At 40.0% G+C, this 26,281-nt stretch overlaps 1 protein-coding gene across 10 annotated transcripts in view; it reads left to right on the top strand.

Annotated features, from left to right (window-relative positions):
* The window catches only part of PARN (poly(A)-specific ribonuclease), a 199,452-nt gene that overhangs the window by 150,051 nt on the left and 23,120 nt on the right, over nt 1-26,281 (top strand). The window contains exon 23 of one of the 10 annotated variants that reach the window (XM_027961594.3): nt 1,697-24,443. The exons of the other annotated variants lie outside the window; for them this stretch is intronic. Within the exon in view, the coding sequence (XP_027817395.1) occupies nt 1,697-1,709 (13 nt within the window). The 3' untranslated portion in view covers nt 1,710-24,443. Of the gene's footprint in view, nt 1-1,696; nt 24,444-26,281 lie in introns of those variants that run through there. 10 annotated transcript variants of the gene reach the window in all.

Raw genomic sequence — 26,281 nt, 5'->3', positions numbered from 1 at the left:
CCCTGGCAGCCCAGGGGTTAAGACTCCGCACTTCCAAGGCAGGGGGCGTGGGTTTGATCCCTGGTCAGGGAACTAGATCCTACATGCCGCAACTAAGACCTGGTGCAGCCAAATAAACAATTTAAATAAAAAAAAAGGAAATATTCCCTTATAATTTCAGTGTCTGTAGGATCTATAATTATATCCCTTTAAAAACTTCTAATATTAGTAATTTGTGTTGTCTCTCTTTTTTTTCCATGCTAGGTGTTAATTCTCAGTACCAGGACTTATCTAGTATTGCATTTGTGTCCTCTTTTTTCATTTATTTATACTCCTCTTATCATTTCTTCTGCTTATTTTGAATTTAATAGTGATTCTTTGGATTTCATATGTTATTCTCCCATTGTAAGGTAGGAACTTAACTCATTGAAGTTATGTTTCTTCTTTTCTGTAGAAGTATTTAAAGCTGTGAATTTTCCTTTAGTTTTTGTTAGCTGTATTCCACATATTTTGACATGTTATTATCTATTACCAATATTTTCTAATTTTTCTTGTGCTGTCTTCCTTAACACATGAATTATTTAGGACTTCTGTGATAATTATTGAGACTTGTTTTATGGCTTGACATGTGTTCTGTCTTGGTACATCATCTGTATGCACTCGAGTGAGTGTGATATTCCATTAATATCATTTTAAGTTACATTGGTTCATGGTTTTGCTCAACTCTTTTATATCTTTACTGATTGTGAGTTAGGTTTTTTTAATTGTTGTTGCTGGGTTTTTTTGGGGTGGGTGGGTAGGAGGGTTGTATACTTTTTCTTTGAGCTACTGAGAATGGTATTGAAATCGCCAACTGTGGTTGTAGATTTATTTCTCCATTTAATTTTATCAGTTTTTTCTTCATGTATTTTGAAGCTCTTTTGATAAATGTATGCCTGTCTTATAGATTGTTATGTCTTCTTAATGGATTTCCCGTTTTATCAGTGTGGAATATTTCTTCTCCGTTCTAGAAATAACTCTTTTGATGTTTATTTTATCTGGTATTAATACAGCCACTCTTGTTTCTTATCCTATATGGTTGCCTTTTACTGTCAACTTATTTGTCTTTATAATTAAAGTAGGTTTCTTATAAACAGCTTATGGTTGGATCTTGCTTTTTTATCCATTCTGGCAATCCCTGCCTAATTTATTCTTAACCTAATTAATGATGCAAATGAACCTGTCTTCTATCTTGGGGTTCCTTTCTTATTTGTCTTGATTGTTCTGTGTCCCTCTGTACCTCTTTTCTGTCTTTTTTTGGATGAATTGTGTGTTATTTAGTGTTTACTGATACTATAGCCTCCCATTTTTATCTTCCCTATCAACTTTTTGCTTATATTTCTTTGTGTTATTTTTTGTCATTGCTCCAGAGTAATGGTTGGCAAACTGTATTGTGTTAGTTGCTTCAGTCATGTCCTACTCTTTGCGACCGCCTGGACTGTAGCCCACCAGGCTCCTCTGTCCATGGAATTCTGCAGGCAAGAATACTGGAGTGGGTTCCCATTTCCTTCCAAATCTGGCCAACATGTTTTTGTGAAGTTTTATTGGAACACAGCCATGCCTATTAATTTACATTTTGCCTCTGATTGCTTTGCAATACGATAACAGATTTCAGTAGTTATGACAGAGACTATGTAGCCCACACAACTCAAAATGTTTACTATCTGTTCCTTTACAGAAAAGTTTCCTGACTCCTGTTCTAGAGCTGCCCAGTATGGCAGCCACTGACCACACATGGCTAATGAGTCCTTCAGATATGTCTAGTCCAAACTAAGATGTTGCAGATTTAAAACATGCATGATTTTGAATGATTGATGACATGTTGAAATGATAACATTTTTTATATATTGGGCTAAATAAAGATATTGAAATTCATTTTATTTGTTTATTTTTTAATGGTACTCCTAGAAAATTTAGAATTGTGTATCTGGCTCACAATATATTTCTGTTGGCCAAGTACTCCTCTGAGATTACAGTACGCCTCTTTCATGAATCACAGTTTATCTTCAAGTGAAAATTACATTACTTCATGAACAGTGTAAGATTATTACAAGAGTATTTCCATCTGCCTCTCTCATCCTTTGTGAACTTTTGTCTCATATTTTACTTCTACATTCTGTAAACTTGATCATGTTGTTGCTGTTGTTCCTTTTCTCTCTCTTTTTCTTTAAAACAGTTAATACTCTTAAAAAAAAGTGGAGGGGGTACTGAAGTCTGGGGAAAATAGCATAAGTATAAACAAAAATTCAGGCATAACTAGAAAAGTCCAGTTAAGATTGTCAGGGCCCTTACAGTTGGCTGTGTGACTTGCTCCTGTTGGCTTTAGAGAATTGACCTGAGACCTTGGGAGACACCTCATGACTGCTGAGCTTCCAGGGTTGGCTGTCTGCACTTTCCCTGGAGATGGTTGTCCATTTCTTCTTCTGTTTGCACTGATGTTGTGGCGGAAGTCTTTTCTGTAATAGATTCAGAATATTCAAAGAGTTTATAGTTGATAACTGGACAAAAGATAGGGCTTTGGTTCTGGGAAACTGTACTGGATTTGCTTGAGAAGGGAAAAAGGAGATTTGGTTTGGTGGCAAGAGATCTGAGTGACTAAGTACAGGTTGGCATAGCATTTGAAGAATCCTCCTTTGCAGTGGATGCTGAAACATCTAAGATCTCACTAATAGATACTTAGTCCCCATAAGCAGACACTGATGTCTGAAACAGTCTTAAAAAAACAGATGCTCTTTCCCTTCTCATTTTACTAAGGATGTTCTGTAATGAAAGAAAATGGTTTTCCAAAGCCACTTTGCCCTTACAGTGGTTTGGTCCATCATATCGGTGGATTATTTGCTCTTTTTGGCTTATTTCAACTATTAGGAAAAAACCCTTTGGCTTGTCTTCCTTCTAGCCTTTCCTTTCTGTGAGACTAAATTTCAGCCTTCCTTGAAAATGTAGTTGTTGTTGTTCAGTTGCTCAGTTGGGTCTGACTCTGCGACCCCATGGACTGCAGTACACCAGGCTTCCCTGTCCTTCTCCATCTCCCGGAGTTTGGCCAAACTCATGTCCATTGAATCGATGATGCCATCCAACCATCTCATTCCTCTGTAGCTCCTGGGAATTCCTCTTTATGTAGGAAACGCTAAAGCATACGTCAAAGCTGTGGTTTTCAGATTACATATAATTTTCATCTGAAGTTAGCAGTTTCTGCAAGTAATTGAATGTACATATTTCATTAGGAAATGGAGGGAAAGCCCTTTAGAGACACAGAAGATTCAGATGAAGCAGACTGGGTCCCAGGACCTATTGCTCTGTCAGACTGCTTACATGTTTATTCATAAATGGGTCTGTGGAGCAAGTATTTTTTCTCCTCCGACTGAAAAAAAATGCCATAGAGACAGCAGAGCCCACAGAGTGAAAAGGGAGCTGACATATAGGCAGCTGGACAAGAAGTGTTCTAGCTTGCGCTCTGCTGGAACCTTGCCTAAGACTACGTTCATTCTTCCCTTCAGTGAATACCAGCAAGAGCCCAGTATTTGTGTTTTCTCATCTTAAATGAGGCGTCTTATTGGAAAGAAGGCCAAAGTCCCTTCTAGATCTTAAATCCCAAGTGTTTTTACCTTGTGTCCAGTGTAGGTAGGGCATGAAGAGGAAACTGATACAAACTCTTCAAGACCCTTTGAGAATCTCCTCAAGATAGAAGGTAGCTTCTTTTCAACCCAAAGAGTTAGATTTTTGAAAATCCCTGTAGTAGGAGAACTTTTGGTTAAGAGGTATATAATAAAAATAAGATTGGATAAACCAGTATCTTAAGTGAAGCTGTGAAATCCCTTTACTATACTGAAATGTATAAATGTGACTTTCCTGGTGGCTCAGACCATAAAGAGTCCACCTGCAATGTGAGAGACCTGGGTTCTGTCCCTGGGTTGGGAAGATCCCCTGGAGAAGGGAATGGCAACCCACTCCAGTATTTTTGCGTGGAGAATCCTATGGACAGAAGTACCTGGCGGGCTAGAATCCGTGGGGTCGCAAAGAGTCAGACGTGACTGACCGACTAGGCACAGCAGTGCACACTGAAATAATAAAAGACAGGCACCCAGTAGAGAAAAGACGGTTGACCCTTTCACTGGGTACTGCCTGTTTTCAAATTCCACCTATCATCTGTGTACTAGAATTTCTTTGACCGTCCTTCTCCCCATGATTTCATGAAGACGGTTAGACAGCTCTTGTCTGGAGCAGAAGAAACTTGTACTCAATCCTTTTTGTCCTCCATGTCTTGGTCTTCTTTTTGCACATTTGTTGCTTTCCAGCTTCTATGGCAGAGCGGTTGCCTCTCACTTCCAGACCCCACCCCTGCCACCCCACCCCATGCTGCGTGCTAAGTCACTCCAGTCATGTCCAGCTCTTCGCGACCCCATGGGCTGTAACTTGCCACGCTCCTCTGTCCATGGGATTCTCCAGGCAAGAATGCTGGAGTGGACTGCCATGCCCTCCTCCAGGGGATCTTCCCAACCCAGGGATTGAACCCATGTCTCCTGTGTCTCCTGCATTGGCAGGTGGGTTCTTTACCACTAACGCCACCTGGGAAACCCACGCCACCCCACCCCCATCTGAGAATGAATCTTTGCAGCCTCAGCCCCACCCCTTTTACCCTGGAGGCCACTTACTCCCTCTCAGTGTTGACTTTCTCTTGTTCATTTGTTCTTGCTCCTGGTTCCGTTGCAGAAATCTCCATTTAGTTTTGCTGCTTCTGTTCCTGGTTTTCAGCTGCCTTTTCCTGGGGAAATTTCCTATTTTTTGTTCTTGGTTCAGTAGCTTAGGAACAGACTTTACAGGTGTGTCTTTATATTATCCAAATGACAGTGACACAATTTCTATTTCCCTTTGGATAGACGCTTAGTGTCTGGAAAAGACTATAAAAGTTATCAAGTCTAGCTACCTTAATATCTTTCTTGTATTTAGGCAGACTAAATGTTGGAAATTTCACTGTAGAACTTGTAAGTTACACATATTTTAGCAGAAAAAGTGTTTCCCGTGACACTTTTTAAACCATTGGAGTGATAAATGCACATAATTTTTAAAAATTTGCATGGTACAGGAGAATATAAAGTGAAGGGAGGAAATCTTGGCTCCACACTCCCTGTTCTTTTTCCCAGTGGCAGCTACTATTATCATTTTCTTCATTTTCTATTATCACTGTACTTTTAAATTATACCTCTGTTTCCCGTCTTACACACTTTGACCAATATATCTTGATCACTTCTAAAAAAGATTAGAAATTTAACACTTGTATATTACCTTCTGTCTGTTTCCCTTCTCACTTTGGTGAGTGATGTTATTTATTTATTTTTACTGCTTTTGTGTATCTGTCCTTTTGTGCTTTCTTGAGAATCTTGATTCCAGAGATGACAGTAGGTATACAGCTTCTATAATCCGTGAGTTGCTTCAGTCGTGTCTGACTCTTTGCAACCCTATGGACTGTAGCCCCCCAGGCTCCTCTGTCCATGAGATTCTTCAGGCAGGAATACTAGAGTGGGTTGCTATGTCCTCCTCCAGGGGATCTTCCCAACCCAAGGATCAAATCCGTGTCTCTTATGTCTCCTGCACTGGCAGGTGAGTTCTTTACCACTGGTGCTGCCTGGGAAGCCTGTATACAGCATCTGTAATATGATTGTGTAAACGCAATATTCTGAAGAGAAAAAGTAGCATAAAGAGGCCCACAGAGAAGAAAATTGATTCCTATGCCATTAAAGCTTTGCTACCCAAAGATAATTTTCCAAATATCCCAGCCTTTCATGTGTAGATTTTTTTCTTTCAGGGAAGTAATCTTTTCCTGGAGTGATTTTTCTTTTCCTTTTTGCATATATATATTAATAGTGTATGGTTAGTAAACGCTATAGAAATGTCTCAATTTCACTTTCATAATTGGTAGTGTTGCTTGAATACAGAATTCCAGATCCAACAGTTTATCCTTTCAGAACTTAAAATACATTGCTTTCACCACTATAATCATTCATTTACTTTCCTGTTTCCTTCAGGGCAGGTGCCATGCTTTTTATGTCTTGATTTCACTAGCACATAACCTAGAGTCTGACCCAGCGGATATACTCAGATGTTTGGTTAATAAATGAATGAATAAATTCCCGAATGCCAGTATCCCCAGTGCCTGCTCTGAGCTAGGGCTCTCATGTTTTCATCCCTGAGATGCTCATGGCAGCTCTTGGCAGGGAGAGTGGGGGAGGTTATCCCCATTTCACGGAGGCCCAGGGAGATTAAACAATTCTTGACAAAGAACTGGAGCCTGAAACCAGGTCAGCTACAGAACCCCGTGCTTTCCACTATCCATCAAACCCCCTATACATTTTCCCAGGTCTGGTACGCTGCTCTGTCCTCAAGGAAAGAAGGTACTCAAACCGATTGCACCTAGCTACGTGCCACATAGAGGACTGTGGTCTTTTTCTTCTTCTTTCTACTTATTTGGCTGCATCGAGTCTTAGTTGCAGCACATGGCGTCTTCACTGCAGCGCTCAGCATGTTCACTGCAGCGCTCGGGCTTCTCCCTAGCTGCGGCATACGGGGGCTCAGTCATAGCAGCACGGACGTTCAGTTGCCCAGCTGCACATGGGATTGCAGTTCCCCAAACCAGGGGTCAAACCCACATCCCCTGCATTAGAAGACTGATTCTTTTTTAGATTTATGTATTTATTTTTGTTTGTTTTTTTAATTAGTTATTTTAATTGGAGGCTAATTACTTTACAATATTGTGGTGATTTTTGCCGTACATTGACATGAATCAGCCATGGGTGTACATGTGTCCCCCTGTCCCGCACCCCTCTCCTGCCCGCCTCCCCATCCCATCCCTCTGGGTTATCCCAGTGCACCAGCTTTGAGTGCCCTGTTTCATGCATCGAACTTGGACTGGTCATCTGTTTCACATATAGTAATATACATGTTTCAATGCTGTTCTCTCAAATCATCCCACTCTTGCCTTCTCCCACAGAATCCAAAAGTCTGTTGTTTATATCTGTGTTTCTTTTGCTGTCTTGCATATCTTTCTAAATTCCATATATGTGTATTAATACGCTATATTGGTGTTTTTCTTTATGACTTCACTCTGTATAATAGGCTCCAGTTTCATCCACCTCATTAGAACTGATTCAAAGGTGTTTTTTTTAAATAGCTGAGTAATATTTCATTGTGTATATGTACCACAGCTTTCTTATCCATTTATCTGCCAATGGACATCTGGTTGCTTTCATGTCCTATCTTGTAAACAGTGCTGCGATGAATATTGGGATATATGTGTCTCTTTCAATTCTGGCTTCCTTGGTGTGTATGCCCAGCAGTGGGATTGTATGGCAGTTCTATTTCCAGTTTTTTAAGGAACCTTCACACTGTTCTCCATAGTGGCTGTACTAGTTTGCATTTTCACAGTGTAATAGTATTCCCTTTTCTACTCACCCTCTCCAGCATTTATTGTTTGTAAACTTTTTGATAGCAGCCATTCTGACTGGCGTGATATGGTACCTCATTGTGGTTTTGATTTGCATTTTTCTGGTAATGAGTGATGTTGAGCATCTTTTCATGTGTTTGTTAGCCATCTGCATATCTTCTTTGGAGAAATGTCTGTTTAGTTCTTTAGCCCATTTTTTGATTGGGTCATTTATTTTTCTGGTATTGAGCTGCATGAGCTGCTTGTATATTTTTAAGATTCTTTGTCAGCTACTTCGTTTGCTACTATTTTCTCCCTTTCTGAAGGCTGTCTTTTTACCTTGCTTATAGTTTCCTTCATTGTGCAAAAGCTTTTAAGTTTAATTAGGTCCCATTAGTTTATTTTTGTTTTTATTTCCATTACTCTGGGAGGTGGATCATAGAGGATCTTGTGATTTATGTCAGAGTGTTTTGCCTGTGTTTTCCTCTAGGAGTTCTATAGTTTCTCGTCTTACATTTAGATCTTTAATCCATTTTGAGTTTATTTTTGTGTTTGGTGTTAGAAAGTGTTTTAATTTCATTCTTTTACAGGTGGTTGACCAGTTTTCCCAGCACCACTTTTCTCCTTTGTATATTTTTGTAGAAAGCAGATTCTTAACCACAGGACTGCCAGGGGAAGTCCTGGGACTATTGTCTTAACTGTAATCACCACACATCTAAGAAAACATCCAAGAGCTGTGTCTTTTCACTTTAAAGTGATATCCTAGGAAACAGAAGAGAGGTCCTTTTGAATTTCTGCTTTAATGAATCCTGAAACTTTTCATTACAGAAAAATTTCAAATCTATACCGAAGTAGAGAAAATAACATAATGAATGAGCATCTAGCTACCACAAAGTGTCAGTGATAGACATATGGCCAGTCCTGCTTAAAATAGTACTCTTTCTCTCCCCCTCCCTTTCAGGTAATTTTGTAATAAATCATAGACAGCAAATGATTTCAGGCATGAGTCTACATGTGTATGTATCTAAAAGATGAGCAACCATCTTTAAACAAAACTATAATACTCCTCCCACATTGAAACATTAATAATGATTCCTCACTGTCAGAGATCCAGTGTTCAGGTCTCCTTTTGTGTTTCCCATGATTTGCTCTTTTGGCCGTCCTGGCTGTCCGTTGCTGTGCGGCCTTTCCCTGGTTGTGAGCGGGGGCTGCTCCCTAGTTGCTGTACACAGGCGTCTCATTGTGTGGCTTCCTTGTTGCAGAGCTCGGGCTCTAGGGTGGCCAGGCTTCAGTAGTTACACACTCAGGCCAGTAATTGCCACATCCAGGCTTAGTTGCTCTGTGGCATGTGGGATCTTTCCAGACTAGGGATCAATCCTGTGTCCCCTGGATTGGCGGGGCAGATTCTTACACCACTGGACCGTCAAGGAACTCTCAGATTTTTTGTTCACAGATTTTTTTTAAAAATAATTCTTTTGTTTGACCTCCAGTTTCTAAACAAGTTCACATATTACATTTGATTGATGTGTCACATTTCTTTCTCAATCTCTGAATTCCTCCTGTCCTTTTCCTGAACCGCCTGTAATTTGCAGTAGATTTTAAAATACCAGATTGTTTGCTCTGTAGAAGTTCCCGTATTCTGGAACATTCTTGTAAGGTTGTATAACAGGTTACCTGACTGCTGTGTTTGTAATCAACCGGTAGTTAGATCTATAAACTCAAATCAGATTCAGGGCTAAACTGAATGGCACGACTAGCTCCTAGATGGTGTTGTGTCTTTCCTGTTGCATTGCGTTGGATGGCACAAAAAGTCTACTTTTCTCCCTTTTGTGATAAGATTGATCGTGTGGGTTCAGATGTTGCTAGCCTGGTTCATCTAATATGAAGTTCCCCTATCAATTTTTTATCTGATGATTTTTAGTAGCCATTAATGATCAATGGCTAGATTCATTATTTCATTAAAGGTTGCAAAATAATAATGTGTTGTTATTTCCTCATTTATTGTCCCAGATGCTCTTACTTAAAATGAAAAATCTCTTATCATCTGTTTGGTTACCTGCAGGTATAGTTCATATAGAAACAACAGAATGGGACTTCCCTAGTGGTTAAGACTCCACCCTTCCAATACAGGGCCTGAGGGTCAATCCCTCATCTGGGAATTGAGATCTCATATGTCATGCAGTACAGCCAAAAAAAAAAAAAACAAAAGGCAGAATGAGTGATTTAATCTTTCCCCCCAACACACCTTTTTAAAACTAGTTTTCAGAAAAATTTGATTTCCTAGCACCTTTCAAAGGTGAGCAATGAGGTTTATTTTGTTTGAATCAAATACATATAAAATATGTATTTTATATATTTTAATACATTACAGTTACTGTTCTTTTTGATGTTCAGATTATCTTGTTCCTGACTGGTGAGAGCCATTTCCAGCTGTCTCTTGAGTCTTCTATTGCAATCCCAATAGTTGTTAGTAGCTTCTTTAACTTCTGATATTCTTAAGAAGATATTCCAGACTATACTTGTACATTTTCTACCTTATATTTGGAATCAGCCATTTCTTTTTTAATTTTTTTTTCAAAGTGTTAAGATTTTATTTGCAAAGCTTCTTTGTTGTGTAGAAAGTAAAAATGCTGTTACAATCTTGGTATAACTGGTAGCCATGGACAGTTGACTCACCGATCACAGCTATCCATACTACAGCAAGACTTCTTACATGAATACCTAACAACACTTATAATTTTGTTGGTGTGAAGGCCCCAAGTTTGGTGGTAGGTTTCCAAAAGGGACTATATGGAGAAGGTGGCATGTCACAGGAACTATTCTTTGGCTCTTTGGCTGGGTAGGTGTCCTGGGGTTTGTATCATAGCTGCCATTTAAATTTAAAAAGCTGTCAAATCCATGTCCATAGTCCAGCCAATACAAAGCGGTTCTTTTTTTGCAGGGTATTTAAAAGTGAAAAAGTGAAAGTGTTAGTCGCTCAGTTGTATCCAACTCTATGGAGACCCCATAGACTGTAGCCCGTTAGGGCCCTCTGTCCATGGAATTCTCCAGGCAAGAATACTGGAGAGAGTAGCCATTTCTTCCTCTAGGGGATCTTCCCAATGCAGAGATTGAACCTGGGTATCCTGCACTGCAGGCAGTAGAATCAGCCATTTCTCAAAGGCCCTGTTCCTTTTGATTGGCAATTGTATTTAGAAACCATAATTTGATTTCTAAGGGTGTTTATTGATATTAGATTTGTCATTGTTTATAAACTTCTTAAATGTAAAGAGAAGTCTTCCCTCCTTTCCTTTTTTTGCTTTTAAGATAAATTTATAGTGATATTTCCAATCCAATTAGACTCCAGGGCTTAATTAATTACATATGAAACCTTCTTGTTAGTTGGTAATGGACCACACATACTTTTCGCCACCTTCCTTTTCTCATTTAGCTGTGTATCTTGGAAGTCACTTTCATTCTGTGTCTCTTAAAAAGTGGTTCTTGATGCTGCAGATGGTTTTTGTGTTCTTCAGTCTCCTTAATAAAACATACTAACCAGCTAAACCTCAGTGTTTCATCCTAGTTTAAATGATACTAACCAGCTAAACCTCAGTGTTTCATCCTAGTTTAAATGATACTAACCAGCTAAACCTCAGTGTTTCATCCTAGTTTAAATGATCAACCATGTAGCAAAACTCATGAATGTTGTATTAAGTTGCTTTGTGAAAAATTAATTCACAACCAGTAGGGCCCTGGATAAATCCATTAATCATTTATCCAGATAAATGATAAATCACTCGGATAAAGCATTCTTCTTTTACCTTTCTCCTCTTCTTATCTCTTTCTTTGTCCTCATCAGTATAAAGATGTAAAGCTCACTGACACTCAGCATGCTTTTTGGAATCTCTGCCGAACGATGTGAAAAACGAGAAAGCTCATTTATGAAGCAGATTCTTCATTGCAGGCACTGTGCTAGGTGCTTTATATCATTTCAAAACTCTAACAACTCAGTGATCCCTTGGAATATTCCTGATTTATCTATGAGAAAGCTGAGTCTCAGAGAAGCTAAATAATTTACTGAAGTTATGCAAGATTCTAACTTACAGGCCTTTGGGAGCCATAGCAAGTGCATTACTTTGCCTCTCAGGAAGACGACACATATACACCTAAGAGTGTGCGTATTTGAGAAAGAGGTCTCATTTTAGCAAATCATGTTTTCTTTAAAAGAACGGTCCCCAACCTTTTTGGCACCAGGGACCAGTTTTGAGGAAGACCAGGAGCAGGGCCAGGGTTAAGAAGGGGGGCGGAGAGATGGTTTCTGGATGATTCAAGCACATTGCATTTATTGCTCACTTTATTTCTATTATTATTATATCAGCTCCACCTCAGATCATCAGCCATTAGATCCTAGAGGTTGGGGACCCCTGCTTAAAAAAAAAAATCCTGTGTTAAAGAAGCCCTGAGGTTAAAACATCTGAATTTCAAATTTACTTCTTTGGGGAGAGGCTTTAGATACCTAGTCCCACAGATCATCAGTGTAAAACTCTTAGTTTGTAATTTCTGGCTCCTGCCCCCCCCCCCCCCCCACCGCCAAAGAAAGAGAAGTGACTCTGTGATGTACAAGCTAATATCAGAAGTACTGGGGTGTCATCCTTCTAGGATGCTCAGCACTGGTCTTCCCCTTCGTAGTGGCCTTTGGTGGGTTGTTCATCTGATTTTAAGTAGAGAAACTGCAGCACAGCAAGAGGAAAGTGACTGGTGGTGAAGGGGAGATGTCGAGTCTCCTCAGCCCGGCACAGTAACTGGAGGGAAGGGGCAATAGGAACTGTGGGCAGGATTATCAAACGTCCTCATCAGAAGAGCATTGGGAGCTGCCCCGGGGGCTTAGTGCGAAAGAATCCGCCTGCCGACACAGGTTTGATCCCTGATCCGGGAAGATCCCACATGCCGCAGAGCAATTAAGCCTGAGCCCATGCTTTGCAACAAGAGAAACCACAGCAATGAGAAGCCCTTGCTCCAAAACTAGAGAGTAACTCCTGCTGGTCACAACTAGGGAAAAGCCCTCACTGCAACGGAGACCCAGCACAGCCAGAAATAATAAATAAATAAATAAATAAATAGAATTATACACAGATAAAAAAAAGAGCAGTGGTCCTTTCTCCAGGCAGAGGACAGAGGAAGAACCCCTGAGGAGGCCTAAGTTGCATTGGTAGACCTGTCTCACTGATAAGACAACTCGGAGAGAAGTGTCTTGCTCTAGATCACAGAGCTGGTGCCATCGTAGACGCTATCATGTTTCATGATAGCAGTAATGTTTGAAAATTACTGTTTTCTTTCCTAATCTTCATGCTGTTTACTTGATTAACCGTAATTAACAGTAATTATCTGTGTTTCTAATAATGAGTTCTATATATTTGTGCTTGTCTTCATATAAGAGTATAATTTTTTTTTCTAATGCTGCTAACCATTGAAATTGCCCTCAACACACTTAGATGATAGGGAAGTTGAAATGCTGCTTTTCATGTTGAAATACAAAACAGATTTCCTGTTTGAGGTACTCAGGTCATGTGCAGTTAAGATTATTCCTGTTTGTAGTATAGTTTTCATTGAAATAAAGCATGAATTATGTAAATCCTATATTTTAATTGCCAGATGTAGCAATCTGACAGTTCACTTTTCTGGCAGTTTTTGTGGTTTTTTTTTTGACACTTTATGGTTTTTTAATATTCTGCTGCTACACTGGAAGCCCGCAGAAGCCGCGGCGTCCTTGTGTTATTTGAGAGGGGTGGGAGTTGTGAGGATGCAGAATGACTGCTGTGATCAAACACCAGGTTTGTCCTTGCACTGATAGGGCTCCATGTTTCAATACCGTCTACAGATTTAAGGTGTGTGGGTCCCTTTGTTTGTTCAGGGGTCACTGAAGGGTTTCATTTCATCCCGCTGCGTCGCTGGTAGTACAGAAGCCAGACCTTTGCCAGATAGGAACCTTCAGACCCTTCCTTTTGTACCCACTTTTCCCAAATGCAGGAAGAACTAAAATCTGCTGTATATGTTCAGATCTCCACTTCCAAAATAGAACTAATAATACAATCTAAGTGATGCCTAAATGGATGTTTACTGTACAACTCTTCAAACTTTCCTGTGTATTGAAAGTTTTCCTAATAAAATATTGGCAGGAAGTGGAACTAGGCCTTCTAGAAACAGGGGTGGGCAGTTTGGGTGGTTCCTGATAATCTGCAGGTTCCAGGCACCTGTGAGTTAACAAATGGGTGTCTGTGTGGTGGTTTCCCTGGCCCCCCAGGGAAGCTGGGCACACTCGCCTCTCACCCTTCCAGCCATGCAGACCAGGCTCTGCAACCTGCTCGAGCCACTCAGCACCTTCCTGCTGCTCTTCTTTCTCTCTGTCTCCCCTCCTTTCTTGATGCTTTGCAGAGCTTGGGGCCACTGTCTCTGAAGACTTTGATCAACATCATCTCTAGAAAACGTGAACCTTTTGCTCACCACGGTCCAGAGTGGGAACAGAGGAGGCACTGGCATTTCAGTATCTGCTGTATGCCTCTTACACCCTCACAATAATCTGTTCTTATAATTGAGGAGCTGAGACTCGCTCCTTTTTGCCCTGAGTCACAAAACCAGTAAATGACAACACCCAGATTCAAGTGCTCATAACTCTTTCATCCCAGATCCCATTCACACTCTTTCCGGGATGCCTCCTGTCTCCTCCACATCTATCTGTGATCCATCCAAACCCCCAGAAATGCCCTCTGACATGCCTTCCATGCCACCTGGAATCCTTGAGAATTCTTTGCCGTGGGGACTCTCATAGGAAGTGAAAAGATAAAGTTGGGGTTGTTGTTTATTCATATTAGTGCTCGCTCCAGCACCGGATAAATGATGCCTTGTGGTCAGTCAGAGAAAGGTTTAAATAAACAAGTGAACCCATAAGGCATTAGGAACACATCTTCCCACCCAGCTTCTGATTGGAGAAGGCCATGCAGTCTGCTTTTTTCCTTTTGAACAATATGAGGCCATGCTTGGATACTTTCACATGCTTTGCTAAAGGTTAGGCAAGATGGAATGACGTTTTTTTTTCCATAATCATACCAGCATCCAGCTTATTTACAGCTGTTTCATCTGAAAGAGCCATATGAAGGTGGGAGGAGAGTGACTGTGAAAGCCTTGGAATATCTCAAGTCTGAAGACCTTTCACCCTTGGCTAATCACTTATTTTAAAGGAAAGTAATTTAAAAGGAAATCAAACTCGTGATGCTACAGGAATCAGTATTCAGACCACCAGTTTTTGAGTGTTAACATCAGTTGTCAAATAGTTGATGTAAAGAATTGGGGAATTCTTGGGAAGGACCATGAAGTATATTAGTTCATCTTCTTAAATGAGTGATTCTACGTTCTTGGAAGGGATTAGTTTCTTAGTTTGCTGTAGTCACAAATTATCCCCAGAAGGGTCTTCAAAATCCAAGCCAGGGTGATAGAAGCACGTGGTTTCCTGGTGTCAGAACCTCTCCTGGTCCCTGGTTCTCTGTTCTCAGGGAGCTGAAACATGTTCTCCATGTCAAGGTACTTACCTTGTTCTCTTCTGCTGAAGCCATCCTACTCTGTTGATTCATCAGACCAAACTGTAAGTGCTAAAGCACTAAATGGAGACAGTTTTTAAATACCTACTCATTTGCATTAAAACAGTAGCCTTCTTTAAAAAATTGTTGCTAATGACTATTATCAAACTGTCCACACATTCCAGTTCATCTTGTTTTGAGGTGTTCTGTAAGTTTACTTTTGAATAACGATTATCAGTATTTGAGGGCACAAACCCTCGTAGAAGCATCTGTCAGGCTAAACATCTGGAATGTATTTCAGTGGCAATATTTCACAAAATAAGCACCAAATAAGAGTACTCTGTTTTACCTTGTTTCAGCGTAGTCCATTAATACTCATGAGAATAATACTTTAGTGATGCTACTTTAGAAACATAGCTGCAGTCTTTGATTCTTTCCAGTTGAAAAGTATAAATTCGGAGGTCTTGATTTGGATCTTGGCTTTAATTAGTCATCTCATCATTAGTTTGATAACTCTGTAATGTGAATGTCCACTTAGGATGGCTAACTTCATGAATAGAATGATACTGTTAGAATTTGCAGTAGCCTTGTCCACATGGTCATTAGCCTTCTTTCTGTCCTCTTCTTTCATTCCCAGTTTCTCTGTCTCTGTTAGCTCAGATCTTTTGGCTTCAGTGGGCATCAGATAAAGGTGGGTGTCCAAGCAGAGAGAAGGAGTTGGAGCCTTCCATGAGTATGAAAAAGCCCCACCTTGCCCTGTCCTTTGTCATTTGTGAAGCAGTAGTTTACCTCCACATTTGAGCCTGTTCAGTTGACATTGATGGGGTTTATTCCTTTTCAGTTTGGGTTTACTGGGTTTGTGAGAAAAATAACCAAAAATGACAACCAAAAACCAAAACTGACAATTTCCAAAGAAATTAAATGTCTTCAAAAACGTATAGGATTAAGATACTCATGCTATAATTTGTTGTTTTATAGGTAACTGGCTTTGAACTTTTTCTTGTGTGTCGTTTCTACTTAAATATGCTATATATAAAAAAATTCTTCTTTATTTTATTACAGCAGTGCCTATAACTGTATGAACAGAAGTCTTGCTTGATAAAGCCACATACTTGTGGAAGCTGGAGGGGACTTGGAGGTGATCTTGTACACCCTCCTCTGTGTTAGAGAGGAGAGTTGGGGAGTCAGAGAAGCTGTCTCTTACTCATGGCCATGAAGCCAATTAAGAGAGCTTACTCTTACTTAATTGGCAATTTAAGACAGACAAGTAGCAATTTACTGTTGGTATGGTGATTTTTCACATACCAACTTCACTTTGTGAAGTTCTTGGCACTTGTTTTTCTTTTAAAATACTGCCAACAAAATACATAAGCATTGTTCTTTTGAAGCCAAATAATATTTTTAAAAATTATAGTAAAAAGCATCAGTCCCCTGTCACGCCCATTCTGTCCCTCAGAGGCAATCACTTTCAACTCTTTTCATTTGATAATTTACCTTATTTCCAAGTGATATCCGAGTAATATGCTTATTGCTATGTCTTCATATTTCTGTGTCCATTGACTTCCAAATACGGTAGTCTTGTCCAGTCACGTTAAGTTTCCCTCAGCTCCCTACATTGTTTCCTCAGTTTTTTCTCTCTGAATCCTGGTGTGTTTTGGGTTTTGTCTCTCAAAGATTTTCTTCAAAGGCTTGACTGTTTTTGGCCATCCAGTATTGTGGCACTAGTGGTAAAGAACCCACCTGCCAGTGTAGGAGATGTAAGGGATGTGGGTTGGGAAGATCACCTTGGAGAAGGGCGTGTCAAACCACTCCAGTATTTTTACCTAGAGAATCCCGTGGATAGACTACCATCGATAGTGGGCTACAGTCCATAGGATTACAAGGAGTCAGAGACGACTGAGCAACTAACACTTTCACTTTCAATATTGTTTAAGAAAGAACTGAAAAGGGATGAGAAGTTCTTGGAGGCAGAATTTACTGATGGTTTCTCCTTATAGAGTGGTGAGGTGAGAGGCTGGCTTTGTAATTACATATCTTTTCTCTGAGACTCATGCTTTTCTTTAGGGCTTGTGCTTCTTCCAATGTACATAAGAAATCTTTGCCTAAACTAGAGTCATAAGGATTTTCTTTCTTTTTTTTTCTGTAAGTTTTATAGTTTTATGTTCAGGCATATGATTTATTTCCAGTTGATTTTTATGTACAGAATGAGTTATGAATACAGTTTCATTTTTTGCATATAGATGTCCATTTGTTCTGGCATCATTTTTTGAGAATACTGTCCTTTATTGAATTACCTTGATTCCTTTGTCAAAAACCAGTTGGCCATATGCATGTGGTCTATTTCTAGACTCTGTTATATTCCATTGATCTGTGTCTTTCCTTATGCCAATGCCACGGTGTCTTGATTTATGCTGAAGCTTTATAGTGAGCCTTGAAATCAGATAGTAGATCCTTCAATCATTTTCTTCTTTAAAAAAAAATAATGCTTTTTCCAAGTTCTTTGCTTTTGCACAGAAAGTTTAGAGTCAATTTGTTGATTTCTATAAAAAGTCTGCTAGAACTTTGATTGGGATTTTGTTGAATCTATTAATATAAGATCATTTTGGGGAGAGTTAACAGCTTAACTATATTGAGTCTTCTCACCCGTGAACAAAGTGTATATTTTCACTTAGGTTTACTTTGATTTCTCACATCACCATATTGTAGTTTTCAGCATACAGATTTTACATATGTTTTATTAGAGTTGTCCTTAAGTATTTTACTTTTTGATGCTACTGTAAGTCATATTATTTTTTTTGTAAGTCATACATTTTAAGGTTCCATTTCTTGTCATTCACTGCTAATATAAAAAATATAGGTGATTTGTCTATTTTGACCTTGTATCCTTGAATCTTACAACCTTTTTGTAGACTATTTGGTGTTTTCTGTTTAGACAATCTGTTAAAAAAAAAAAGGCATTAGCATTTCTCTCTATCCAAAGGACCTTATGAATTTCATTTCTTTTTCTTGCCTTATTTCTCTGGCAAGAGCCTCTAGTACAGTTTTGAATAGAAATGGTGAGAGTCAATATCTGTGCCTTGTTCCTGATCTTAGGGCAAAAGCATTCCACGTTAAGTGTGATGCTAGCTCTAAGGACTGAGCTCTTTGAGAGATTGATTTTCTAATTTGTAGCTTCTGGGAGATGACCTGACCGCTGGTGCCCTGGAGGCTCGCTTCTTAGTGTATGGGAGGTACTCCTTCCTCTGTTGTGCTGTGCTTAGTTGCTCAGTCATGTCTGCAGCCCGCCAGGCTCCTCTGTCTGTGGGGATTCTCCAGGCAAGAATACTGGAGTGGGTTGCCATGCCCTTCTCTGGGGGATCTTACCACCCCAGGGATCAAACCCAGGTCTCTTTCGTTGCCAGCAGATTCTTTACCGTCTGAGTCACCAGGGAAGCCCAAGAATACTGGAGTGGGTAGCCTATCCCTTCTCCAGGGGAACTTCCGACCCAGGGATCAAACCAGGGTCTCCTACATTGCAGGTGGATTCTTTACCAGCTGAGCTACCCAGGAAGCCCTCCTTCCTCTGTTAATCAATTCTTATTGCCCTTGTCAATCCCGCTCTCTACTGCTGGACCTGGTGCCTCTCTGAGGGGATCAGTTTCTCCAGAGCCAAAACCTCCTCTCCAGCTTCTGTTGACTTTGGGGGAATGCTGGCCCCCTGGCTTCACAGGAATGGGGTGGGGGTCCTAGAACAGCCTCTCCCTCTGTTGGCATAGCCAGTCCTTATCACCCACAGGAATCTGGTGCCTGTTACTTGCCTAGACTACGCAGAGCTCTATTGGGCGAACCAGCTTTTATACAACACTTAGATTTGTTTCCCCCACTATGCAATGTTTTGTGGGACTCCTGTCCTTACTTGTCATCTCCAAAGACCATGTCTCCAGGGTGAGCACACATCGCATCCTCTCCCGCTGCCTCTCCTCTTCTGTGCCTTTGTAAGGATATTTCTGTCTCTCTACAGATAAATCCCTATGTACAATTGGTCATGTTTAACTTCCTGGAAGTTGTTAAAAAGCAGTTCATTTTCTGAAATAGTTGAGCTTTTGGTATGGTGAGGGGAGTCGTTTTGGTTTGATTGTTGGTGCTATGTATGTGCGTGCTAAGTTGCTCAGTGAAGTCCAACTCTTTGTGGCCCTATGGGCTGTAACCCACCAGGCTCCTCTGTCAATGGAATTCTCCACACAAGAATACTGGAGTGAGTATTCTTCTCCAGGGCATCTTCTCAACCTGGGGATCAAACCCAGGTTTCCTACATTGCAGGTGGACTCTTTACCCTCTGAACTACCTGGGAAGCCCAATATTACTGGTATGATTAGTAAGCCCTTTCATTGGAGGCAAAAGTAAATTTTAGTTGCAAAATTAAATTTTTTCCTAGCCCCTGAGAATTCCAAATATTGTGAATTCAGCTTCAATTAATTGTATGTTGAGTCTAAATTCTTAAATTTAGGAGTTAGTATTGATGTTGTTCATGTTTGTTATCAATCTTTTCTATATTGAATTAAAATAAGTTAGGAATAGGGGACTATTTACCAGGTTCAGACTATGTTCTTGTAAAATGTATTTCTAATTGCATGCCATTGATTTTTTTGTAACCCAGAACCAATTTTTGTCTCCTTTATGCTAATTTACAAATAAACGTTATGCCTAGGACTGAGCACATACTCATGCCACACATTTGTATATCCTCCCCACCCACACCTTTCACTCCACAAATGACAGCCTTTATTCCTGGGTAGCCATCATACAGATGTACCGTACTTAATTTTGCTTTTCAAACTCAAACTTCTTTTTTAGAAATAAGAATCACAGTTGATCAGCAGTTTTCAAGGAGCTGCCTTCTGAATTGGGTCTAGGCTCTGTGGCATCCTCCTCTTGTCCACCCGGACCATGCCTGCAGACTCAGAAACAGTCATGCTGCTGGAATTTGAATGCAGCCCGGGAGTTTGTGAAAACAATAAAGATGCATTTTCTAGCTCCCACATCCCCAGATTTTTCCAGTTCATTTTGCAGAGTGAGGTAGTTTGCACAGTGGGACACCTCTTCTTTCCCTTGGCTCTTTTCTTGTGGGGTGTGTGCTTTTTTCTAGGCATTCTGGGGAAGTTGACTGTGTACAGTAAGTCCCCAACATATGAATGAGTTCTTTTCCAAGAGCGCATTCATAAGTCCAATTTGTTAAATCCAACAAAGTTAGCCTAGGTCCCCAGCTAACACAACCAGCTAGAGTCCTGTCCTGTAACGGGTTTATAATACCTTTCACATAAATAACACATGCAATTTCACTCATCCCTGATGCTGGTGGAAGGCACATTTACACCTTTGAAAGTTTGCAACTTGAAGGTTCATATGTAGGGAACTTACTGTCCTAGACAGTAAACCATGTTAGTATTATGTATAATTCAGGACAGGATAAGCAGTCTGGTGTTTGTCACTTAGCTCTTTGGTCTGATGGGGGGAGCATTCACTTATTTCTTGACTGAAAAGGACTGACTGACTCTGCAGGCTCTGCACAGGGTACTGAGAACCCTGAGGTCAGCAGAGAGTAAGGTCCTGCTCTTGCTGAACTTACCTTCTAGTGGCAGAGAGAGAGAATAAGCAAGTCACAAATCAGTATGAAACGGAGGCAGAGATGAGTAGGAAGAGGAAGACAGACAGGGAAGGGTGAGAGCTGCTTGGGCTCCTCAGGGGGCCAGGCCACACCTTTCCAAGGCGGTCTCTTCTCAGTTGAGACCTGCACAGAAGGAACTGGCCCTGGGGAGCTGGTGTGAGGGGCAAGGCTGTGGAGCATTTCAAAGAGGAGTAGACTCGGAGAACACCCTCAGACCTACCCAACCGGCTACACAATCTGGGAGGAGTCACTTATTCTGAGGATGTGGTTTCTTGCTTGTAAAATGGGAATGAAAACGCATGTTCAGCTTCAAATGATCACAGACAAATATCAAATGAGCGAATTTTATAAACTATGCACCCCTTTAAAATGAAAGGTGGCTGTTATTTTACTTAGCAGTGTGAACTTCCTGGCCAGCTAAAGAACTTACCTTTGTCTTTAGGACTTACACTGAAGCTGGGGGTGAAAACAGTGTGGTGCTGGCATAAGGAGAGACAGGCAGATAATGAGACAGCAGAGAGTCCAGTGTGTGGTCGGTTTATTTCCAATAGGGTTGCCATGCAGGAGTTCCTTCCTGGCGTTTCTAGGGACATCTATGTATTATTCCAAATCATAAGAAGTATCAGTTGAGACATCAGGGTAAAGGGAAAACATCTGTGGGGATTAAAGTTTAACCATCAACATAGGCATTACTAAAAAAAAGTCATAGGCATTACTAACTCAAAGGAGTCATCTGACAAGTCAAAAGCAAGAGTGGAATGAATGTCAAAGGTTAAGGTCAACATTTTTGAAGTAAGGACTGGAGCAGACAGGATGAACAGGGCCACCATCAGATCAGTCATTCTCGCTTGTCACCGTTGCTTTGTTATATGTGTTTGCGGCCCTGTCTGCTATTAATACTAACTTATTCTTATAAGAAGGAATGTATTGGACTTCCCAGGTGGTCTGGTGGTTAAGAATCCGCCCTGTAATGCAGGGGACATGGGTTTGATCTTTAGTCCGGGAAGATCCCACATTCTGTGGGGCGACTGAGCCATGTGCCACAATTACTGAGCAGTGCTCTGGAGCCCACGAGTCACAGCTACTGAAGCCCTTGTGCCCTGGAGCCCGTGCTCTGCAATGAGAGAAGCCACCGTGATGAGAAGCCTGCACACCACAACTAGAGAGTAGCCTCTGCTTGCCGCAACCAGAGGAAGCCCACACACGGCAACAGAGACCCAGCACAGCAATACATTAATTTTAAAAAATATTAGTGAGATTACAAACAGTAGTACACTGTATAAAGATTCTGCAAATCTTGCTCTAAGAAATCAGTTTTGGAAGCAGTCTTTAATTTGGCAGTTTTGAACCATGTACTGTTAATAGGATATCTGAATGTTACGTTATCTTAATAGAATCCAGTAGTGTTCCAGTGTTTGAATATTTGCTGTAGGTTACAGTTCTTTGTAAAGACTTCTGCAGAAAAAATGCAGAGACAAATGTAAGTGTCATTGTGGAATATTCCAGTGTGAAATCAGTCGATCTAAAATCTGAATTAGGACAAGCGGTATCAATTTTAGCAGCAAAACCAAAATTAAGGCAAGCAGACGAAGTATTTTCATCTCTAGAAAAGGAAATGAGTCTATATGAAATAGTGCATAGTTTAACACCCAACTTGTATTTGCTTTGGACACACTCGGAATAGTTTGATCAACATCAGCACGACCTGAACGAATCTCTTCTCCATCTGGAACATTTGTCTTATGAAAAATACTAATGCTGATGTGTTTTAAAATCTCATTTAAGAATAACTTTTAAATACAAAATACTTGTGACATCTTTCTATTTTTAAATGATATTTATTGGGCATTCATTTAGTGCTAATGTTTTTATTATCAGATTTCTGTATCAGGTGGAGATTATTTTTTACATGATTGAAATATATGATATTGTCACAGTCTATTTGTTCATAATAATAGGAACCCACACGTTTATTATTATATCTTACTTTACCAAAGTAACCCCTGAAACTTCTTTTTTTTTTCACGATTTATTTCCTTATTTATTTTATTTTTGACTGCACTAGGTTTTTGTTGCTGTGTGCAGGCTTTCTCTGGTTGCACTGAGGAGGCTACCATTTGTTGCAGAGCAAGGGCTCTAAACGCTTGGGTTTCAGTAGTTGTGGCTCATGGGTTCAGTAGTTGCCTTGAGGCATGTGGGATCATTCTGGACCAGAGATCGAACCCATGTCCCCTGCATTGGCAAACAGTCTCCTAACCACTGGACCACCAGGGAAGCCCCTGAAACTTCTTAACATAACCCTATCACAGAAGTGATTCAGTGTTTCATGATAACTCATTATTACTTAAAATCATGTAAGAAAGAAAGTGTGAAAAATATAGAATAATATGTAATTTGGCAATTCCAATTTCTTGTTCTCAAATCCTAAGATTAATAATTGTCAGGAATTTGGAAAAATTAAAAATTTCTGATGAAAGTGCTGGTAATTCAATAGGCAAAGGTTAGTTTTGGCAACAAATTGTTCTCAATCAAATGCAAAAAAAATAAACTTCCACTCTTATATCCACCATATATCTAATGAAGCTTAAAATGCCTTGCAGGCCTAAATGTAAGAATTAAAACTGTAACACTTCTAGAGATGGAGAAAAGACTTAGTGACCTTATGTTGTGGACTGAATTGAGTTTCCACCCCACCCCTGTATTCATATGATGAAGCCCTAACTCCCAATGAGATGGAATTAGGAGATGGGGCCTTGAGAAAGTGATTAGAATTAGATGAGGTCATGAGAGTGGGGGGCTTCATGATGGGATTGGTGCCCTTATAAGAAGAGGAATACAGAGAGGGGTGGGTCTCTCTTACCATCTCTAAAACATGACAAAAGAAATTAAAGAGCTAAATAAATGAAAACATATTCTCTGTTGATGAATTTGAAGACTGAATACTATTAAGATGTTAGTGATCTACAGATTCAATGCAATTTCTTTCAAAAACCTATTTTTTGTAGAAACAGAAAAATCCATCCTAAAATGCTTACAGAATCTCAGGAGATCCTTGATTGCCAAAACAGTCTTGGAAAAAGAAAAGCAAATTTGAAGACCTAACACTTGCTGATATCAAAACTCACCATGAAGCTACAGTAATCAAAACAGTGTGGCTCTGGCATACAGACATATACCAGTAGTCAGATGATGTTCAGCAAGGATTGTTCTAAGACCATTCAGTGAGAAGGGACAGTCTTTTGAATAAATGGTGTTGGGTAAACTGTATATCCACAGGAAAAAATGAAGTCGGACCCTAACGTAACACCGTATACAAAAACTAACTCAAACTGGATTAAATATATATATATGTATATAAACATAGAGGCTAAAACTATAGAACTCTGAGAAGACAACAAAGAAAACATAGGGAGAAGTTTTAATGACATTGCATTTGGCAATGACTTCTTAGATATGAAAGACTCAGGCAACAAAAAAACAGATAAAGTGGACTTCATGAAAATTAATAAAAGCTTTTGTGCGTTAAAAGACACTACAACAGAGTGAAAAGGCGGTCCACAGAATGGGAGAAAATATTTTCAAACCATATATCTGATAAGGGATTAATGTTTAGAGTATATAGAGAATTCCTAAAACCCATCAGCAATAAGAATCAGACAGCTTGATTCAAAAACGAGCAAAGAACTTGCACAGAAATTTCTCCAAAGAAGGTATTCAAATGACCAATAAGCACGTGATTTTCAGTGTCACTATGCTTCGGGGAAATGCACAGCAAAATCATAGTGAGATACCACCTCATACCCATTAAGAAAAACACGAAACTAGAAAATAAATGTTAACAAAGATAGGAGAATTGGAACTTTGTGCACTGTTGGTAGGAATGTAAACTGATACAGCTGCTGTGAAAAACAGTATGATGGTTCCTCAGAAAACTAAAAACAGATTTGTCTTATGATCCCACCAATTCCTCTTCTTGATATGTACCCAAAAGAATTGAAAGCAGAGTCTTGAAGAGAGATTTGTACAGCCCATGTTGATAGCAGCATTTTCTCAGCTAAAATGTGGAAGCAACCCAAGTGTTCGCTGAGAGATGAATGGATAAGCAAACTATGGTATGTGTACAGTGGACTAACAGTAGCAGTGCATGGGCTTCTGATTGCAGTGGCTTCTCTGGTTGTGGAGCACAGGCTCTCAGGCTTGCAGGCTTTGGCAGTCGCAGCACATGGGCTCAGTAGTTGTGGCTCCCAGGCTCTTGAGCACAGGCTCAATAGTTGTGGCCCACGGGCTTAGTTGCTCCATGGCATGTGGGATCTTTCCAGACCAGGGATCAAACCCATATCTCCTGCATTGGCAGATGGATTTTTTTTTCTTTTTTCTTTTTTTTTTTTGCCACTGAGCCACCAGTGAAGCCCTATACAATGGGCTTTTATTCAGCCTGAAAAAGGAACGAAATTCTGACCCACACAACAAGATGGATGAACCTTGTTTGACATTATGCTAGATGAAAAAAAGCCAAATACTGTATGGTTCCACTTCTATGAAGTACCTTCTAGAGTAGTCAAAATCATAGAGACAGAAGAAGAATGGTGGTTGCCAGGGCCTGGGAGGAAAAGGGAATGGGGTATTAATGTTCAATGGGTACAGAGTTTCAGTTTTGCAAAGTGCAAAGAGTTCTAGGAAAGGATGGTGGTGACGGTTGCACAACAATATAAATGTACTTAATTCCACTGAGGTGGTAGTTTTATGTTTTGTGTCTTTTGCCACAATTAAAACTCAGAAAAGCCTTTACAGGGATGTGCATAGTATTCCTGTTTATAGTAGCAGAATATTAGAAGCAGCCCAGAAGTCCATCAACTGATAAATGAGTAAATGAGTTGCAGTATAGCCATACTATGAAATAATATTATTTAGTAACAAAAGGAATGAAATATCGATCCTTCCAACTGTGTGGCTGGTTCTCAGAGTATTATGCTAAGCATGAGTCAAACAGAAAAGACTAAATACTGTATCATTTCGTTCATATGAACCATTAGAAAAAGCAAAGCTATGGGGACTGCAGGCAGATCAGTGGTGGCTGGGAAGGGAATTGAGTGCAGAGTGGCACAAGGAATATTTTTAGAGAAGGAAACTGACATCTATCTTGATTGTTACAGTGCTTACAGGGCTACATACAGTTTCAAAAATTAACCAAACTGGGGACTTTTTTGGTAGTCCAGTGGCTAAGACTTGGCCCTCCCAGTGCAGGGAGCCCAGGTTCAATGCCTGGTCAGGGAACGAGGTCCCACATGCCACACCTAAGACCCAGTACAGCCAACCAAACAAATAAATAATAAAAATTGACTGAACTGTATACTTAAAATGAGTGGATTTAATTGCATGTAGATAATGCCCTAATTAAAAGTAAAGAGGGGAAATTTTTCCTGAGGCAGTCAAATTTTTGTGGTTTTACAGAAAAAGGCATTTGTAGAAGCTCATAAATGTGAGCTTCCTGTTAGCAAACCTTCTTTTCTACTAAGAGGAGGAAGTTAATGGAGATATTCACCCTGGCAGAATTTAATTTGTAGTTGCTGCATTGTTAACGATATCTCGTAGCAGAATTCTAAGTTTGACCTAAGAGCTGTTGTAACCAGGCCAGCTTATCATTTGCATTCC

The sequence above is a fragment of the Ovis aries genome, chromosome 24 (genome assembly GCF_016772045.2).
Source record: "Ovis aries strain OAR_USU_Benz2616 breed Rambouillet chromosome 24, ARS-UI_Ramb_v3.0, whole genome shotgun sequence".
Taxonomy (NCBI): Eukaryota; Metazoa; Chordata; class Mammalia; order Artiodactyla; family Bovidae; genus Ovis; species Ovis aries.
The sequence above is the reverse complement of the archived record's forward strand: the minus strand, read 5'-3'. Positions and strand labels throughout refer to the sequence as shown.